We start from the raw sequence: 18,281 nt of genomic DNA on the forward strand, positions 1-18,281 counted from the left end.
ACGAGAAGTCAGTTGATACTGGTTTTGGGGTATTTTGAGACAGCAACCTCTGCAGGTGCATAGCTGCAGGATTGCCATAGTAACCAGCTGATGTATGTGCTAACACGTTTGGGATAATTAATGTACTTGCCTATAGGCTAAGGATGCCCCGATATATTAGGGTGAGGAAGTTAGTTATGGGCAAAAGAGGCAGAACCCTTAGGAATATTCACGGCAGCCAGCAGACCGTATAATAGGCCCATCCCCGATCTAGGCCCACTCCACCCTCACCCCTCAATGGTGGCTCCTACCCCACGGGCTGCACCCGGCTCCCTGCTCTGAGCACTGTGACTGGCACATGGGGTCACAGCACCACTCTGGTTTGGCCCGGCCCCCCCGTCATGCTGGGGAAGGTGGGGTGGCTGGGCCAAACCTGGGTGGGTGTGTGACCTTGTGCACCAGGTCACACCACCACTCATTTGGCCCGGGGCCCTCTCTGGGCCAGGGTGTGGCAGGCTTCATTCCCTGATGTTTGTGAAGGGCTTGAGGCCCTTGGCTGGAAGGTGCCTCTAAGGGTACATCTACCCTGCAAAACAAACCAACAGTGCGACAGAGTCTCAGAGCCCCGGTCAACTGACTCTGGGTTTGCAGGGCTACAAATAGCAGCGTAGACATTCATGCTCAGGCTGGAGCTTGGCCTCTGAGACCCAGCCCTCTGGCTGGGTTTCGGAGCCCGAACAGGAACGTCTGCACTTCAAGTTCTAGCCCTGTAGCATGAGCTTGAGCCAGCTGACCGGGTCTCCGAGACAGGTGCTGTTGTGGGGTTTGTCTGTCTGATTGCAGCGTAGACAGGAGAGTGGAGAGAGTCTTCTAGGGTGAACAGCAGTAACTGCCACTCGCTTCAAGTCTAGACGCAGGGAACTGGCATGAGGGAAAAATTTCAAACACATCTTACTTAAAACTTGGCTTCTTGTAAACTTTCCTGAGGGCTTTGCCCTCTCCCCAGGCAAGTTTGCTAATTATTTCTTTATTTAAACAAAAAGGTTTTCCTATCCTGGCCCATCTGCTCCTCTTGTGGATCCTCCAGTGAAGCCGCTGTGCTGAATTTATTACAGTCACAGTTATTTCTACAACAGGCTGTGATATCATAAGCAAGGGACCATGCCAGGTTCCGATCAAAGGGGAAGCTAGGGCTTAATGGAACAATTTCATCAGAGGAGGAATCATAGCTCCGTGTTCTCCTCATAATGAAAGCCCCTCTTTAAAGAGATTAGTTTTTCTCTGAAATAACCTTGCCTTAGAAATCCTAAATAAACCAGGGATGGAAAATCCTGCCCAGAAATGCCAGCATCAGAAAAACTAGGAAAACCTCATCAGAAAAGCTTCTTCATGCATGGCAAACACACTCACACATCCCTACAAACACGCGCACGCACACACATAGGGAGTCATGCTCTGGAAATAAGAGAAGTCCAAACACACACACTCATGCCCGCCTGGATGTGTCAGGCAGATTCTCATCTCAGTTACGCTGGTGTAAATCTGCAGTAACTAAACTGACGTCAGTGGAATGACTCCAGATTTGCCCATCTGTAACAGGGACTGGAGTCTGAAAGACTCCAGATTCAGTCCTGTGTGATAGAGATGGACTCCGGCGTGGGGTTCGTAAGAACACAATGCTTTTGCTTACTTTGCTCTTCTCTCTCCGCTTTCTATGTGTGGTGTGATCTTGTGGCTTGGTGATGCTTCCCTGAAGTGACAGAACAGAGTGGTGCACCTATCAAAGTGGGATAGTTTTTTTTTTGTTTCTCTTTTGCTTTTGGTAAAAGCGAGGCGTGTAATGACACCTCAGTTTCTGCTGCAATGTGTGAGCACCTTTAGTATGCATGGGGAAATTTGTCACCTTTTATCGGAAACGTGAGTGCCAGATGAGTTGTCAGCGATTTGCTCTGGGTCCAGGAGCTCTGTGAGACTCGGGAGGGTCACTCTGCAGAGCCAGTCACTGTGCCCGGAGTAAAGTCACCAAGCGCTGAGCCCTCCGTGCTGCTCCCCTCGGTTATGGTGCGGGAGCAACTGGACTGACAATGGCTTGGCTGCTGCTGCTGGCTGCGCTCGCACTGAGCGGTAAGTGGTTCTGTGGTGTACGGAGATCAGAGATATCTTTAAAAGAACCATCAGACGAGCGATGCTGGGTGATAATGAGGCTTCCCCTCCACAGACTCTCACTCTCACAGACCAGGGTTTTGGCAGTAAATTGTTGCTGTTTTGGGTTGGGGATTATTTCTAAAGCAACAGCGAAAGGGCCACGATTCCATTACAAGGGCTCAATGCTGAGAACCTGCCCTGGGCAAAAGGGAGCAGGGTTCTCTTTACGTCGAGTTCAGATTCCCCGTCAGGAAGTTTCGGCTGTTCTGCCACGGGCAGAAGCCCTTCTAGAGCAGCTTGTCCAGAACGAGTAGGAGACAAACCCTCCTTTTCAGGAGCCCGTATTTTCTGGCCAACGTCTGTTACGTTTGGACCTGCATCGGAATTCCTGAAGCGGCGATGTGTGGGCGAGTTATTCCTAGGCTGCGTGTCTCTAGTGCAGAGAGCTGAGCTGAGCTGGCAGCGTGACGGGTCGGGGGAGCTGCAGTTCCTGAAGGCGATTAGCTCGCCTTACTCCTATCCCTGCTTTCCCCCTTCCTTTCTGTAGTCCTGAATACAAAACAGTCCCCTTTCATAGAAACTGGCCCCCCAAGTGCTTCCAGGGAGCCCCTCGGACCTTCTCCCCCAGCTTCCTAAGCTGAAAATGGGGGGGGGGGGTCGGAGTACAATGGCATCTGCCCTGAATCTCCCCACAATGGCACAGGCCCCCCCAAGGGACGTCTCATTCATCGTGTCCTGGGGACACTCAAAGGTGCTGCAGTGCCAGGCCTGGCTGGGGGAAAGCCTCCGATTCTTCACAATCATTTACAGTGAGAAATGAGCTTCCAGTCCCCTGAGAGGCAGAGGGGGAGAGGGAGGAAAGGGCCTTTGCTCATCACCTAGCCTGTGAGTGCACCCAGGCTTATTGAGTCGGAGATGCCCAGCTGCCTGGATACTATGTCACCCCTTATCCTAGAACTGTAGGACTAGAAGGGACCTCGAGAGGTCATCTAGTCCAGCTTCTGCCCTCAAGGCAGGACTAAGTATCTGTGACAAGTGTTTGTCTAACCTGCTCTTAAAAATCTCCAATGATGGAGATTCCACAACCTCCCTGGGCAATTTATTCCAGTGCTTAACCACCCTGACAGTTAAGAAGTTTTTCCTAATGTCCAACCTTAACCTCCCTTGCTGCAATTTAATCCCATTGCTTCTTGTCCTATCCTCAGAGGTTAATAAGAACAATTTACCTCCCTCCTCCTTGTAACAACCTTTTATGTACTTGAAAACTCTTATGTCCCCTCTCAGTCTTCTCTTTTCCAGACTAAACAAACCATTTTTTTTCAATCTTCCCTCATAGGTCATGTTTTCTAGACCTTTAATCATTTTTGTTGCTCTTCTCTGGACTTTCTCCAGTTTGTCCACATCTTTCCTGAAATGTGGCCCCCAGAACCGGACACAATACTCCAGTTGAGCCCTTATCAGTGCGGAGTAGAGTGGAAGAATTATTACTCATGTCTTGCTTACAACACTCCTGCTAATACATCCCAGAATGATGTTTGCTTTTTTTGCAACAGTGTTACAGCGCCGAGTCATATTTAGTTTGTGATCCACTATGATCCCTAGATTGCTCTACCCCAGTACTCCTTCCTAGGCAGTCATTTCCCATTTTGTACGTGTGCACTGATTGTTCCTTCCTCAGTGGAGTACTTTGCATTTGTCCCTATTGAATTTCATCCTATTTATTTCAGACCATTTCTCCAGTTTGTCCAGATCATTTTGAATTTTAATCCTGTCCTCCAAAGCACTTGCAACCCTCCCAGCTTATTATTGTTTGCAAACTTTATCAGTGTACTCTCTATGCCATTATCTAAATCAGTGGCTCTCAAACTTTTTTAGTGGTGACCCCTTTCAAATAGCAAGCCTCGGAGTGTGACCCGCCTTATAAATTAAGAACACTTTTTAATATATTTAACACCATTATAAATGCTGGAGGCAAAGTGGAGTTTGCGGTGGAGGTTGACAGCTCGTGACTCCCCATGTAATAACCTCGTGACCCCATGAAGGGTCCCGACCCCCAGTTTGAGAACCCCTGATCTAAATCATTGATGAAGATACTGAACAGAACTGGGAACCCTGCGGGACCTCACTCAATATGCCCTTCCAGCGTGACTATGAACCACTGTCTGGGAATGGTTTTCCAGCCAGTTATGCACCCACTGTATAGTAGCTCCATTGAGGTTGTATTTCCCTAGTTTGTTTATGAGAAGGTCATGCGAGACAGTATCAAAAGACTTACTAAAGTCAAGATATACCACATCTACCGCTTCCACCCTATTCATAAGGCTTATTACCCTTTCAAAGAAAGCTATTATCAGCAGGATACAGGCTGCAGCTACTGGCCTTTTTTACACAACCTGCCTGATAATGTTACAAAAGCAATAAGAACAAACAAAATTGCATTATATGTTACAAATTAAAATTATCCCTCCACCCAGGCTATCCCAATGAGACACCTGGGGAGTTGTGGCCCCGTAAGTCATAGGGGCTGTAGCTACTTAGTGCCTTTCAGCCAGAGGTGATTTTCTTCTGGGGATCTGATGCACTCACCAACACTTTGAGCAGAAGGAAATAGAAGCCTTGCAAGCGAGCCGAGCCGTGTAAACCACACACATTCTTCCCCCCTCCCACACATCTCATGCAAACACAAATGCCACATAGACCTTATCTCTTACTCCACATGCAAACAGAATCTCTCTCTCACCTCCCCAATCTCTCCCTCTGCCCCATACAAACTCATCCACTCATGCACTCATACACTGCCCGCACGTGTTCTTTAGCGCACACAGACGCACCAGTCACAGTCCCTCACGCACACACTCTCTCTCTCTCTCCCGCATACACCCCGCACAGACAAACACACCCGCAGTTTGGAAGCATCAAACCCTTCTTTCCCTTCCTGCAGAGAAGGGCAGATCTGCTGTGGCCCTGGGGGGCTCGCTTCATTTCAGCCTGTGGCTAATGGGGACGGGGTTAGATGGGGTAAGGAGCAGGCTTCCCACAGAGCCCCAGATGATCCCATAGTCTTTCTTGCACTTGGGGTTGGGGGGGGGGGGGGAATGTATCTCTTAAGGCTTGAAAACCCAGAAGACAGACAAAGAAGTGGAGGTAAGTGCTGGCCTCGGGGGCCACTGCAGCATGGGCTGCGAGCAGAGGAAGAAGGCATGCTGCAGATGCTCAGCCCTGTGCTAGGGTTTAGCCCATTCCCATGATCAGGCAGCCCAAGGCTAGAATCACAGGCCAGGCCTGGAAAGGTGCCAGGATTGTGCTCTCTCTTTGACATAGGCACAGCCCATTGTAGCGTGGGGCAGTTCCTATGGATCCTGGTAACGTTTTGCCCTGGACCTTGAATCCAGCTCCAGAGGGCAGGGTCACTGGGCAGGGAGTGAAAACCTGTAGCCCATTGTGTGGGCAGCTGGAAAGGAAAACAACCCTGTGGCAAACCCCTGAGTTTCTGTAGCCTAAGTGGCTCTGTACAGACACTGGCACCAGCCTCCTGCTACTCCCTACACACACTGCACCTCTGCTAAGCAAATCCAACAGGAAAGAACAACTCCAACTGCTTCTTTGTGTGCCGCAGGCTCTGCTGAGGATCCTGATTTGGTTTGCTACAGGAACTGCACCCAATGCAATTTCATCTGCACTTGGAGAGCTAAGCCCACATCAGGAAATGTCACCTATACTCTTAAGTTTTGGTGAGTCGGAAGCCCCAACAGTGGGACCAAGTGAGTGGGTGGGATTGTGCTGTGATGGCATTGTCTGCTTACTATGGTGATGGGAACAATAGAGATGGATAGGTAGATCAAGCGAATAAAAACCCACCTGCATCATGCACCAGGGAGTGGGTGGTGGTGATGGAGAAGGATTCATGGCACATCTCAAAGCACACAAAACTAACTCACTAGTACGTTTTTGGGATGTCAGGTAATGTATGCACAAAGATGCTGGGGAGAAGGATGATGGATAGAAGGCAGGGAAGGTGACAGGGGATGGAAAGACAGAAATCCACTGGAGGGGAGGGTAAGTCGAATGCCAGTGAAGGTGATGGGGTGGGGGGTAGAATCTGGACAGGGAGGTGTGGAACTTAGCATTCATCCATCTCCCTAAATTCTCAGCCAGGACCCCATACAAAGGCATTAGAAACAAGTGAGAGTTCCTGCACAGAACCCTGCAGACAGTTTGTACATGTGGATGGTGAAGATATTTGAATTCCAGGCGGCCTGAGCACGCAGCCAAAGGAATAAGACTCAGCTCTGGGGCTGCAGAGTGTGCGCGTTAGGCCCTCTGGTGCCAGCAGCAGGAAGAGCAAGGGGCAAAAGCAGTAGGGAAGAAGACTGGCTCGCTTTCTTCCATCGCTGCTGGCCATGTTGCCCTGAGCTGTGCCTGGCTCAGCCGGCGCAGGCCTCGCTCAGACACACTCAGGATCTAGCCTGGTTAGAGTAAGGCATCCTCTGTAGATTCAGCAGCAAATGAGCCTTGCCAAGAGCAGGGGGTTCCAGCTTTCCTCTCAGTCATGGTCCCTGGGCAAGGCTGGCTAGAGCAACACAAGGCCTGTGTAACAACGGGTCGGCCAGGGGCGGATGGGCAACAGCAGCACACTGGCGCTGCATCACGGACACGCTACAGTCAATAACGGGGACACCCTGGCACGGCAGCAACCAGGTGTCTTCCTTCCACAGTTATCACAGCACCTATCCCTGCAAGGAATTCAAGACTGAGTCCTCCACTCACTGCAGCTTTTCTTATCGGACACTGCGGGTCCTACAGAACCTCACCGCCTGGGTGGAATCTCACAGTGGAGGCAGAGTTGAGAGGACCCAGAACATCACTTTGCAACTGGAGAATGCCAGTAAGCAGCCCTCTGAAGTGTGCTTTCTTCGTAGCACTGGCCCTTGCTGGGGCGGGGGCTAACGCCAGCTCCCTTGCTGCTGCCGCTGGGTTAGCAGGGGGCCGCATGAGCCTCCTTAGGAAGCAAACAGCTGCTTTCCTGTGATGCAAAATCTACAGCTTGTGAAAGCAGCTGGACTGACAGGCCTGGAACCTGCATCCTCGTCCTGCCCCCAGGACGACAGTGGCAGGGGAGGCTCCACATGTTACCCCCCCCCTTCCTCCCCCATGTGTCCCAGCTCTGCCCCAGATGGGGCTAGCAGAAGAGTGGAGCTCAGTTTCCATAGCCTGGGCCTTTCATCCCTGGGCCTTTCTGCTGGGTCTGCCAACATGGCAGCCAGGGGCACCTGTGCTGGTATTTTGTGGGATGTGGACACCACCGTGTTTGTGTTGTGCGCACACACGATTGGTTTCTGAGGTTCCCTTGGCCCTGTTGAAATCACACACCACCTCCACCCATCTGCCCCACCTGTTACAAGCCCCAGTGACGCCTACTGTCACATTGTCATTCCAGTCAAATTGGATCCGCCACTGCCTCATCGAATCACATTCTCTAAATCCAGCGGTACCCTGACGCTGGCACTGCAGCAGCTAAATACCTGGACGGTCAGATACGAGCCGTTACGAAGGGAAGCTCGGTACAGACAGAGGAATGGCACCAAATGGACACAGGTGGGTTAAACAGACACAGTGACCAGCACTCAGAAAAGTGAAGGCCCAAGGGGCAGGGATGCTAAGGTGAGTGACCCCAGCCCTGCTCAGGCTCACTACTTCTCCTCCCAGTAATCCCACAGCGAGGACGCTGGTTGTGGAAGCTGATGATTGTTAATCGTCGTTACCATTGTAAGCACGTCTCGTGCACCCACTGCCCGAGCAGCTCAGTGCCCTGGTGACGTATTTCCCGCAGCCCAGCTGCTCCTTCCATCTGTTTCATTGTATAATAAAGTCTCCCCTTCTTTACCAGGGATGGATTATGCTGTCTCCCTTGACAGGATCTGGGGCTTGTTTGCAGGGATTAGATAGGAGGAAAAACCCAGATAATAATAATAAAATCCTGCAGTTTGTTTCCAATGAAGTCGTTCTCAGACACTTCATAGATGTGATACAAATTGCCCCTTCGTTGCACCGGCCAACAGCACCCAGGCCCCAGCACCCCATACCAGAGCTAGGGGGGTGGGGTTAGTGAGGGCCTGAGAGGCCAGTTAGTCTCCCGGCCTCACCTGAGCAGGAGGGCCAGGGTTAACAAAGTGAAACCCAGCACTGGAGAGCCAAGCAGCTGAGAGCAGAAAGGGGCTGCTGGGGAAGGAGGCTGCAGACAATCCCTGAGATGAGGGAAATGTCAGGAACAAGGAGAGACTCCAAGGGCAGAGTAAGCCCAGAGATCCTGCCCTGGAGTAAGGACTCTGGCAAGAGGCATGGCAGGGGTGAGGTAGCAACAGGGAGTAAAAGAAGCTCCAGTGGCAAACCCAGAAACAGGCAAGGAGAGAGAAAGGCTGGGCAGGAAGGAGCCCAGGGAAACAGCAGCAAGGACTGGGACTGAGCAGCCCTGATCGCTGGTTGCAGGGTCCCTGGGCTTGAACCAATGAAGAGGTCTGCCTAGCCCAGTGTCCTGTCCTCCAACAGTGGCTAGTGCCAGATGTGTCAGAGGGAGTGAACAGAACAGGGCAGTTATCGAGTATCCATCCCCTGTCGCCTAGTCCCAGCATCTGGCAGTCAGAGGTTTAGGGACACCCAGATCAAGGGGTGGTGTCCCTGACTATCTTGGCTAATAGCCATTGCTGGACCTGTCCTCCATGAACTCATCTAATTCTTTTTTGAACCCAGTTATATTTTTGGCCTTCACAACATCCCTGGCAACGAGTTCCCCAGGGTGACTGGGTGCTGTGTGAAGAAATACTGCCTTTGTATAAGCCTTGTCCGGTTTGCTTTTAGGTGGAGTGTCAGACACGAGGTGAATACAAGCGTGACAACATAACAGGTCAGCTTATTATACTGTACCCTCACAGATACAGCCAATGCCATTTGAAGCTCTTGATCCCAGCACAGTGAGAAAAACACCTGCCGGGAAGGCCTGGGGACCCTCCCTGCACCTTCTGCCCAAGAGTTCCTCTCAATATCACTGCACGTTCCGAGGAGAGGGAGGCTGAGAGGGCTCGAGTCAACACCCCTATTGCCCAGCTCTGGTTTATGTATGAACCAGATTTGTACGGCTGCTCACAGCCTATAAACCCTTGCGCTGAGTTCCCACATCCCACAAAGTCCCCCTCGGAAGTGCCCGGGGAATGGATACACAGGCCTGTGCTGCCTCGAAGGTAGAGAAACTGGGAGTGGGTGTTGCTTGAGGAAAGCGGTGGCAAAACCTCTGTTCTGCGAAACACACTGCAGCTGGGGGAGTGCCAGGTTGCCTCCTCTCTCCACCCTCTGCTCCTTTCCAGGCACTCAGAATTACAGCTGCTGATCAAATCCATGCACTGCCAGTCACTCAAACACCCACCTGCTCCTTAACTCTCTTGCTGGGAGGTAATTTCTCATCTGACAGGAATGTGGCCTCAAGCTCCAGTGGCACCGAGTAAGAGTAGTGTCCCATGAATTCTGTTCTGATGCTCAGGGGACCCAAGCCCCTCTGACCCCGCAGGCCCAGGCTCCCTGAAACTGACTCCAGCTAGCCAGAAGGGCATGGTGCCCAGATGAAGCTGAAAACTCCTGCTGGATTCTGTCACTCAGTCCCCGGTGTCTTGGTTTGCTTTAGTGATATGCAGCTTGGAAACAACAGCAGCCTGTGAAGTCCAGATTCGGCACAGAACGGCCCACTGGAGCAGCTACTGGAGTGACTGGAGCAAATCCATCTTTGTTCCTGAGGGTGCGAGATTCCACTCTGGGCGGAATGGCTTAGAAGAGAGGCTGACTTGGGGGAGGGGAGGAAAGTGAAGTCAGGGGAGGGATAGCTCAAGGGTTTGAGCATTGGCCTGCTAAACCCAGGGTTGTGAGTTCAATCTGGGGCAAAAATTGGGGATTGGTCCTGCTTTGAGCAGGGGGTTGGACTAGATACCTCCTGAGGTCCCTTCCCACCCTGAGATTCTATGATTCTAAGTGGCATCTGAGGGGAGGAAAGCTAGAGGGCAGGACTTTGCAGAGAGAAACAAGCAGGTGGCCAGAATTCCCTGCTGTCGTTCCAGAAATTCCAGAGGTGACTTACACGGTGGGGAGACTCGGGAGGAACGGGCAGAGAAACGTGACGTTCCATTGGCAGGTAATGCAGTGTGTGGATGGGGTGCAGCTCCACCACCAGACACACGCCATCAGTTCCGGGGACCCTGTCACAAGGTAGTTCCAGGGCGCAGCGTGCATGGGGTCTCAACTCTCCTGTGACAGGGCTAGCTCTGGACCCTCTTGTCCAATCAGGATGCAAGCTGTAGGGCCAACATCCTCCCTAATTCAGAGCCCAGACGGGTCTGTGATGTGTTCAATCTGGTGGTGGTTACGGCCGCAGTAATACAGCAGCTGCGACAGCAGCTTCCTGGCCACTGCATGAGGTCTGTAAACAAGCCCAGACTGCATGACCATTTACGCAAGGCTCCTTAATTCTGCCCAAGTTATATACACACACACACACAGCTTCAGGGGAGCCAGGATCTTGTCACTTAGTGTCACCCTTCCAACCCCCTGTCAGGAAGCCCATGAGGAGCAGTGGAAAGTCAATTACACGCTAGCTGTCTACATGCCAGCGTGCAGGTGCACAGTGCTGAAGAAGGAGGTCCCTGAAAAGGACGAGACAACGCTGATCTTGGCTCTCTCTGGGGCAGAGTATCACGTTTCTGTGAGTGCATCTAACCCAGCAGGGAGAGGTCCTGTGCAGACGTATCGCATTCCTCCAGAACATCGCACAGGTACAGAGACCTCAGCTTCCCCTCCATGCCTCAGACCAGCGGTCCCTCCAAACAGCCGCTGCCCTAACGAGCCTCCTGAAAGAACCAGACCCATCCACTGCTGGCCCTGCTGCTGTGGCCTCAGACAGGGACTGAAGACAGAGCATTGAGTTCCATGGCATAGTGACTCACGGCCATTTCCCTGGGTTATTTCCCTCTTTGGGATTTTAACAAACTGCATCCCCAAAGCTCTCAATGTTGCAAGGCCTCTGCAAAGGGGGACAAGAGCCCACATCTCCCTCTCTGAGCAACTGCAGGATCAGGGCTTTGGGTAACTGGCGAACAGAGAACTAGACTGTGCCCCTGCCCCAGTGCTGCCTGCCCCGGATGCCGTGAATTTGGTGCCATGTCTTCGTGCCGTTGGTGCCGTGTTTCTGCTGAAATATCTCCTTGTATTTCCTCCCAGAAATGAATTTTCTGAACGTCACCTCGGATGGCAGCAATGTGACAGTGCAGTGGGCAGCAAAGACCAATGGGACCTTCTACTGCTTTGAGAAGCAACCCCTGGAAGAGCCCCAGGAGGACCAAGAGGAATGCATCCACAAACAATTCTTTGAAAAGGACAGCCATGTGAATACAGGTAACAAGGACAAAACCCACCTGTTTAACACACCTTTCTTCGGCCTCCCTCTCCCAGCACCCCTCCCTACTGGGACCCTCCTCCTCTGCCAGTTGTTTGGAAACTAAATGCCCATGTGGTAACAGCTGGCTTTATCCAAACCCACTGCAGCCAGCATGAATCTCTGCATCAATTTCAATGGCCCAAAGTCAGGAAGAGTCAGTGCGAGGCAAGTGCATGGTACCATCTGGTGCCAAAGCCATCCATGCTTTCTAAGTTCAATTTACAGATGAGTCCAGCTGTCATTTGGGACCTGTGCATGTTTTGGCCTCTCACAAGGTTCCTTTACTTATGCTGGAAAGTCACGCAACTTGGCGAAGCTGGGAAATCAGCTGAGATATGCAGCCGGCTTTCTCACTTTCTCAGTGCCTGCTAAGGCCCAGCCCTAGTCACACTGTGGCGCAGCCAGGTCCTCACCTTGGGACCAGGCAGTGGGGACAGAAAGGTCTCTCTCATCCCCTTATCTGAGGAGGTGTGTGGGGACGTTTGATGACGTCTCCTGATTTTATGCTCCAGGGACAGTGAAACCCAGGAAGTGTTACAGAATTGCCATTCACGGAGGGGGGCCAGAGAAGCACTGGACGTTCGGTTCCATGTACCTCTTTGCTACTAACAGTAAGTCTGCATATGGTGTGTTTCCACTGGGGAAGGGCAAGACCCACTAAACTTGCTTTTATCACACAAGTGCTGGGCAGAGTGTGACTCACAGATGACCTGGAGTAGGCAGGGCGTGTGATCTCAGAAGAGGGAGCCGATAGTGGAATGATTTCTTTTTAAATACATTGTTGTAGGGAGGGATTCTTTTCTCATGTTCTAAAAATTGGCCAGTTGCACGTAGTAATAACCCCTCCCAGAGCTGAAACACCCCTCCCTCCATACAACCTTCTGCCCTCACCCAGGGAGCAAGAAATTATTCACCATGGCCCTGTGTGAAATGTGCTAGGCCCTTCAGAGAAACAAGCAAAGCCACAGTCCCTGCCCTGCAGAACGGACCATCTCAGTTTTACGTCACGCAATAAGTGCATGACAAGAACAGATGCAAGGGGAAGTCCTCCCCAGCCCTACATAAGGGGCCTTTCCCAAACCCGCATGGCTTGCAGGGTGGCTTTTCAGAGCACTGGTCTGTATTCGTGGGAAAGCAAGATGCCTGTATAATCCTCACTCTGCAGAGGCAGGAATTCTTTAGGGGCAGCCCTCTAAGGATTTGGTTTGTGTTCAAGCAAAGGCTGAAGACTCATGTTGTCAGTTCTTATTTTCCCTAAAATACTTAGTTCATCACTAGTGATCCAGTGAACTGAAGGTAGCAGGTTATGGGCCGACGAAATAAGCCGGGGCAAGAAGATCCATGGGTTCCTGGTCTGTTTTCTTGCTGTGAATCCATGTGCACGCAGCCAATTATTGCTTTTCTTTCCTACCTCTCCTTTCACAGCTTCTTTTGATGGGCCCATTCACATCAAGAACACCACAGCAAACTCTGCTTTCCTGCTGTGGAAGCCGTCACCACTCTCCCAATGCCCCGGCATTCTGAAGAAATACATTATCTGCTACACAAGTGAGCAGGACAACAGAACGGCATGTGAGTGTGAAACACTTGACTTTGCCTTTCTCCCTTCCAACGTGTTACCGACCCCAATGGGCTGCAGCATGTCCAGGCTCACAGGCAGGCAGTCCACATGACTGAGCGGGGCAGAAATCAGCTAGTGAGCGCACCTGATTCTTTGGTCTCCTGCTCCCGCTGCCTCTAGAATGGCCAGTGAGTCCATGTGCCAAATAGATTTAGGGACAGGAGTGCAGGAGGGCTTGGCAGAGGAGCAGAGAGAAGCTGGGCAGAGCGGGGAGAGAGAGAGAGAGATGGGAGGAAGGAACGGGGCTGATGGGCCCCTGTTCTGCAGGCGGAGGGTGTGGTAAGCAGTTTAAGAGCTAAAACTGGGACAAGCGGTTTCAGAAAGAAAGCAGAATTGGGAGGGGTTTCCATGCTGCTGATAGCTCAACTAATCCATCATCATCTAATCAGATCAGGAAGCGAATTCCTCAGCAACCCACTACACCCTACAGGACCTGCAGCCTGGCACCTCCTACAGAGTTGGGATTCAGACAGCCACAGCAGACAGAGATGGGTCCTGCAGCCCCCAGCTCCTGTTTAAGACCACGAAGCTCGGTAACAGCCACTGGATCCTTTCCCCCATGTTGCTTGGCCCAGGGAGGGGACTGACGTGACCATGTTGCAGAAGCTGCTTGGAGGCTCAGATTCTCGGAAGAGACTCTTTCTGCCCGCGGGAGTTTCTCTTCTCCCGGGGACCGGCATCTCTCTCTCTCTCCTGAAAGCAGAGTGATGCAGCTTTTGCAGAAGCCGAGGGCAAAGATGCTCACAAAAGCAAAACCAGGAAAAACAGAAAAGTCTGGGCTTCCCCCAGGGGTCCAACGATCAATGGGAAACGTGTACTTCTATTTGTATTTTGGCAGCTCCCAGAGGCCCCAGCAGAGCTCAGGGCCAGCTGTCTTAGACTCTGTACCAGCAAGCAGGGAAAGACCTTACAGTCTAAATAGGTAAGGCAGGAAGGGAGGATTATGATCCCCCTTTTACTGATGGGAGCTGAGGCGCAATGGTATTAAGCGATCTATCCAAGGTCACACAGTGAGTCTGTGGCACAGCCAGGAATTGAACCCCAGCCCCCTGAGGCCCAGCCTGCTGCCTGAATCACAAAACCATCTTTCCTGGAATGGCTGAAGCCCCGACCCTGTCCCCTGGCCTGGCCTGGCCTCCCCACAGCCTCCCTGACTGGAATCTGCCATTACACACCACAGGAGCAGCTAGACAGAGGCCAAACCCTGTGTTAGTAAAAGACCTGCTGACACCCAGCCCCCATAGAAACAAGTCACCCCTCGGGAAAGGAACCCGCGGCCTTGGCACTCCTTGGGCGTATGCTGCTGGCACTCGGGCTGACCCCCGCCCAGCCTGAGATCCAAGCTGCAGCCCGAGCTGCCATGTCCACCCTGCTATTTGTAGTTGGCCAGCTCGAGCCCCTGCTAGCCCCACTCTCTCCCCCGGGGCTGCTCATTTCCAACTGCAGTGTAGACATTCCCTAACTAGCTCCCTCAAACATAGGTGCCATTACCAGCAGAAATAAGGAACAATCACAGGACACCAACACACGCCTCTATTGGGAAGGGTGGCATGCCAAGGAAAGCAACCAGGACATCCAGGGATTGTGCTGGGGGAAGGAGACTACCCACGTTCATGGCCACAGCGTGGCCACCTCGAGGCTCAAGCCTAGTCCCTTCACTGTGGTACATTGGGGTTGGTCCTGCTTTGAGCAGGGGGTTGAACTAGATACCTCCTGAGGTCCCTTCCCACTCTGAGATTCTATGATCCCTGCCTTCTTGGCTGGGAACGAATGTCAAGTGCTGCCCGCGGACACTGGGACCGGGGCAGGGTGGGGATGGTCACTGGTACAGAGCCCGCAGGTTCTCCCTGTCCCTTGTGATGCCGGTTCCAGGGGGCTCTAAGACAGAGCTGTGTTTCTTCCTAGGTCCCAACCCTGCAGAGTGGAAGCTCAACCTCAGGTACCTCAGTATTTTCCTAGGCGTCCCTATCCTGTCTGCGTTTTGCCACTTCAGCAAAAAGAGGTGAATGCGCTGACTTTGCCCTCCCATCACTCCCGTTCTCCCTGCCCTTTCGCTCTCCTGCACATTAACCAATCTCTGCCAACATCCTCCAGGGCCAAGAAAGTGCTGTTCCCGCCTCTGCCCAACCCCATGGACAGCGAAGCAATCAAGTTCCCAGCTGAGGAGATGAGCCAGGTGAGTCTCTGACCCCGAACTCTCACCCCTGGGAAGAAGCTACAGGCCAGGAGGTCTGCTGGGGAAAGGAGATAACTCATGGGATACACGTCAGAACATTGTCTGAGGGAGAGCAAAGCTGCATGGGGAGCTGCGATCAAATCAGGCTTTGCAGCTCTCATGTAATTGCTGCAAAATGTGCCAATAAAATATTAATTTGAGCACACCTGACCCCCAAACCCTGCCCCAAAAGGGCTAATACGGAGGGAGGAAAAGGTCTGGACCAGGTGCCATAGATATACAGACCCACAGTCAGCAGCAGGATTTGAAACTGGGTCTCTCAGCCCCAGAAACACAGGTTTCTTCCCATCTAAGTTCAGGAAGCACTCTACAAGTAGCAGGCTCCTAGAGCCACTGTGGCCAGTAGCTAGAGGGAATCCGATCGTAGGCCCTCATCCAGTGTGCTACACATGTGACCTGTGTCCCAGCAGCGCCAGGCTCCCAGCCTGGTGGCAGGCCCAGGAAGGGTCTGAGAGCTTGGAATAGTGTAGCTTCTTGCCTGAAATGCACCAGGGTCTGTTCTGCCTTCGGCATGTCGACACAATGGTTTGTACTCAGCACACAGATGACTGACACACACATGCCCCATATCAGGCTGTTTTGCACCGAATACATGCTTTGTCCTTTTCAGGTGAAGCCGCGGCCAGGCTTTGTGGAGCCGTCAGAGAAAGTCAGCGGCACAGAACCGTTAGTGACCAAATTCATGTCAGACAAAGGGGAGCCTGACCTGAACACAGAGACTCACTCGCTGCATCTCTACACCCACACTGAAGAAACGGCAGAAATGTTACAGGCCAAGGAGGGGCAGGCAGGCTCTGAGAATGACCTGCCATTTGAGTATAGAAGGCAGGTGCTTCTGACCCCAGCGGAAGAGGAACAGGAAGAAGATGATTTCAGAGAATTTGCTGGTGTTTGTGGTCAGAATAACCTTGCTGAAGCAGGCACAGGCCCTTCTCAGCCCCACCCAGAGGAGGGTGCTGCCAAGGAGCCGACAGGGCTCTCTCGGCCTCTGGTGCAGCTCTCCTTGCTGCTCTCAGACAAGCCCGTCATAATAAAGAATGGGGGCAGCTTTGACCTTTTACATGATAAGTGAGCATTGTCATGAGGGTTCAGCTTGGGACAGCCTGGGAAGACAGAGTGTTGCAGTGACAAGGCACCGTGTGCTCAGGCCCATCTGGGCAGAGATCCCATGGTGCAGCACACAGGAGCCTCAGCAGGTCTCCTGAGAGACTTCCGACCTCAGCCTTGCAGCACTGTTAGGTCTTCTTTCAGATTTTGTGTGTGAACTCTTTGCGGCAGGGACCGTCTTTTATTATACATGTCCCAGTCCCACAATGAAATAGTGAATAGGAAGAATGAACTGTTCGAACGTCCTCTACATTGTGATGTGCAAGAAAAGGTCCCACAGTCCAGCCACGGTCTCCTATTATTCCAGAGCCCACTTCCTTGTTTGAGATTCCGTACGGTGGCAATAACAGGTGGTCGTGGTTTTGCAGGCAGGAGTTTCCTTACGGAATGCTGAACAAAATCATTCCTGGATAAAGACTTTGGTCGCTAAAACTGACAAGCTGGTTATAGATCCAAGTCTCTGTTCACCCACTAAGCACAGAAGACTAGGATCAGCTAGAGACTAACAAACGTATCTTCCTTTCAGACTTGTTCTCGGGTTTGAAGCCAAGGCTTTAGAACGGAGGCTAGTTCACTCAACTGCTGTGCCAATGAACCCTGCGTGTTTAATACTACACAGCAGTTGTTTGTACAGTAGGAAGCATGGAGGGCATCTGTATGCCACACACAGCAATCAGAAGCAAATCCTCGACTCGGAGCTTATTCTGTGGATGCAGCTCAGAGATTAGCTTTCATGTTTCAAGTTTAGGCTGTTGCAGGTAATTCGTGTCCTATTTAAGGCAAGGTTGAATCAGCATTGAGGGTTAACTTGTGGTTTGGCCTACATGATACATTTCTCGGAGACAGTCTCAGTGCATGCTGAATGTTCAAACACATTTAGCAGCTCGGGAAAGTACAGGGAAAACCTGATGCTCAGCGACCTTCTTTGCACAAAACCGTCAGCGGCGTATGAATCAGGCTCAGTGGGCACACGGCCACCTGAGACACAGTTGCGGGGCTGCCTTGTCCCTCACCTTGCAAAGATACCAGCTGCCTAAAAAGGTGAATCTGGTCCCAATGCCACTGGTTAATGCATGTGCAGCGCTGCTCAGCTCCTACGGTACCAATCATCACTGCACTCCAAAGTGATCGGAATTTGTAGGGTGAATTTATTATTAATAAATAATTAATGAGCCAGATTTTAGCGAATCTCTTTTTGCCTATCTTCCTCATTCACTCCTGCCATAGATTACATTTAACACCCCACACAGAGTAAAATAGATAGCTCCCCCCAAAAAACAACAAAATCCAACTACAACAAATATTGTGGTACTAACATAGTGTGCAAACAATCATTCTGCTTGCATGTTGCATCCCTTTCTCCCCCACTTGCTCTGTCTAGTTAGATGGAAAACTGTTCTGGGCAGGGACTGTCTCCTACTCTAGGTTTGTGCAGTGCTCTGATCTCGACTGGGCCTCTGGGTGCTACCGGAATACAGACAAACAACAAGCAAACGTGTTAGGAATGGGATTGTGTCCCGAGAATCCATGTGTGATCCCAGCAGTCCCTAGCACTGCCTGGAGTCCACAGGGTGCTGTGAGCGCAAGCGTGGCTTTGCTCCAATCTCATCGGAATTCCCATAAGCAAGGGCTTTGCTAGAAAGAACCAGGAGATTGGAGGCACAGAGCAGAACGGTTTTCCGGGGGTGGAGGGAGAACTAATCCTCAGGGTGAGATCTCTG

The 18,281-nt window shown here is 51.8% G+C and overlaps 1 protein-coding gene across 1 annotated transcript; it reads left to right on the forward strand.

Annotated features, from left to right (window-relative positions):
• Positions 1–1,722: 1,722 nt before the first annotated feature.
• On the forward strand, positions 1,723–17,727 carry IL12RB1 (interleukin 12 receptor subunit beta 1). The gene is made up of 15 exons (XM_074939354.1): positions 1,723–2,103; positions 5,741–5,855; positions 6,840–7,009; positions 7,562–7,719; positions 8,980–9,025; positions 9,797–9,907; positions 10,224–10,297; positions 10,718–10,934; positions 11,380–11,553; positions 12,109–12,207; positions 13,022–13,168; positions 13,607–13,750; positions 15,123–15,219; positions 15,312–15,393; positions 16,064–17,727. Exons 1-15 carry the CDS (start codon positions 2,064–2,066, stop codon positions 16,523–16,525), a joined length of 2,136 nt encoding a protein of 711 aa, XP_074795455.1. The 5' UTR covers positions 1,723–2,063; the 3' UTR covers positions 16,526–17,727.
• Positions 17,728–18,281: the final 554 nt, after the last annotated feature.

The sequence above is a fragment of the Natator depressus genome, chromosome 25 (genome assembly GCF_965152275.1).
Source record: "Natator depressus isolate rNatDep1 chromosome 25, rNatDep2.hap1, whole genome shotgun sequence".
In the NCBI taxonomy this organism is placed as follows: Eukaryota; Metazoa; Chordata; order Testudines; family Cheloniidae; genus Natator; species Natator depressus.

Coding starts and splice junctions, on each gene's coding strand:
- IL12RB1 (XM_074939354.1), top strand. CDS start 2,064: ATGGCTTGGCTGCTGCTGCTGGCTGCGCTCGCACTGAGCG. Junction 2,104..5,740: donor GGCTGCGCTCGCACTGAGCG/GTAAGTGGTTCT, acceptor TGTGTGCCGCAG/GCTCTGCTGAGGATCCTGAT. Junction 15,220..15,311: donor TGCCACTTCAGCAAAAAGAG/GTGAATGCGCTG, acceptor AACATCCTCCAG/GGCCAAGAAAGTGCTGTTCC.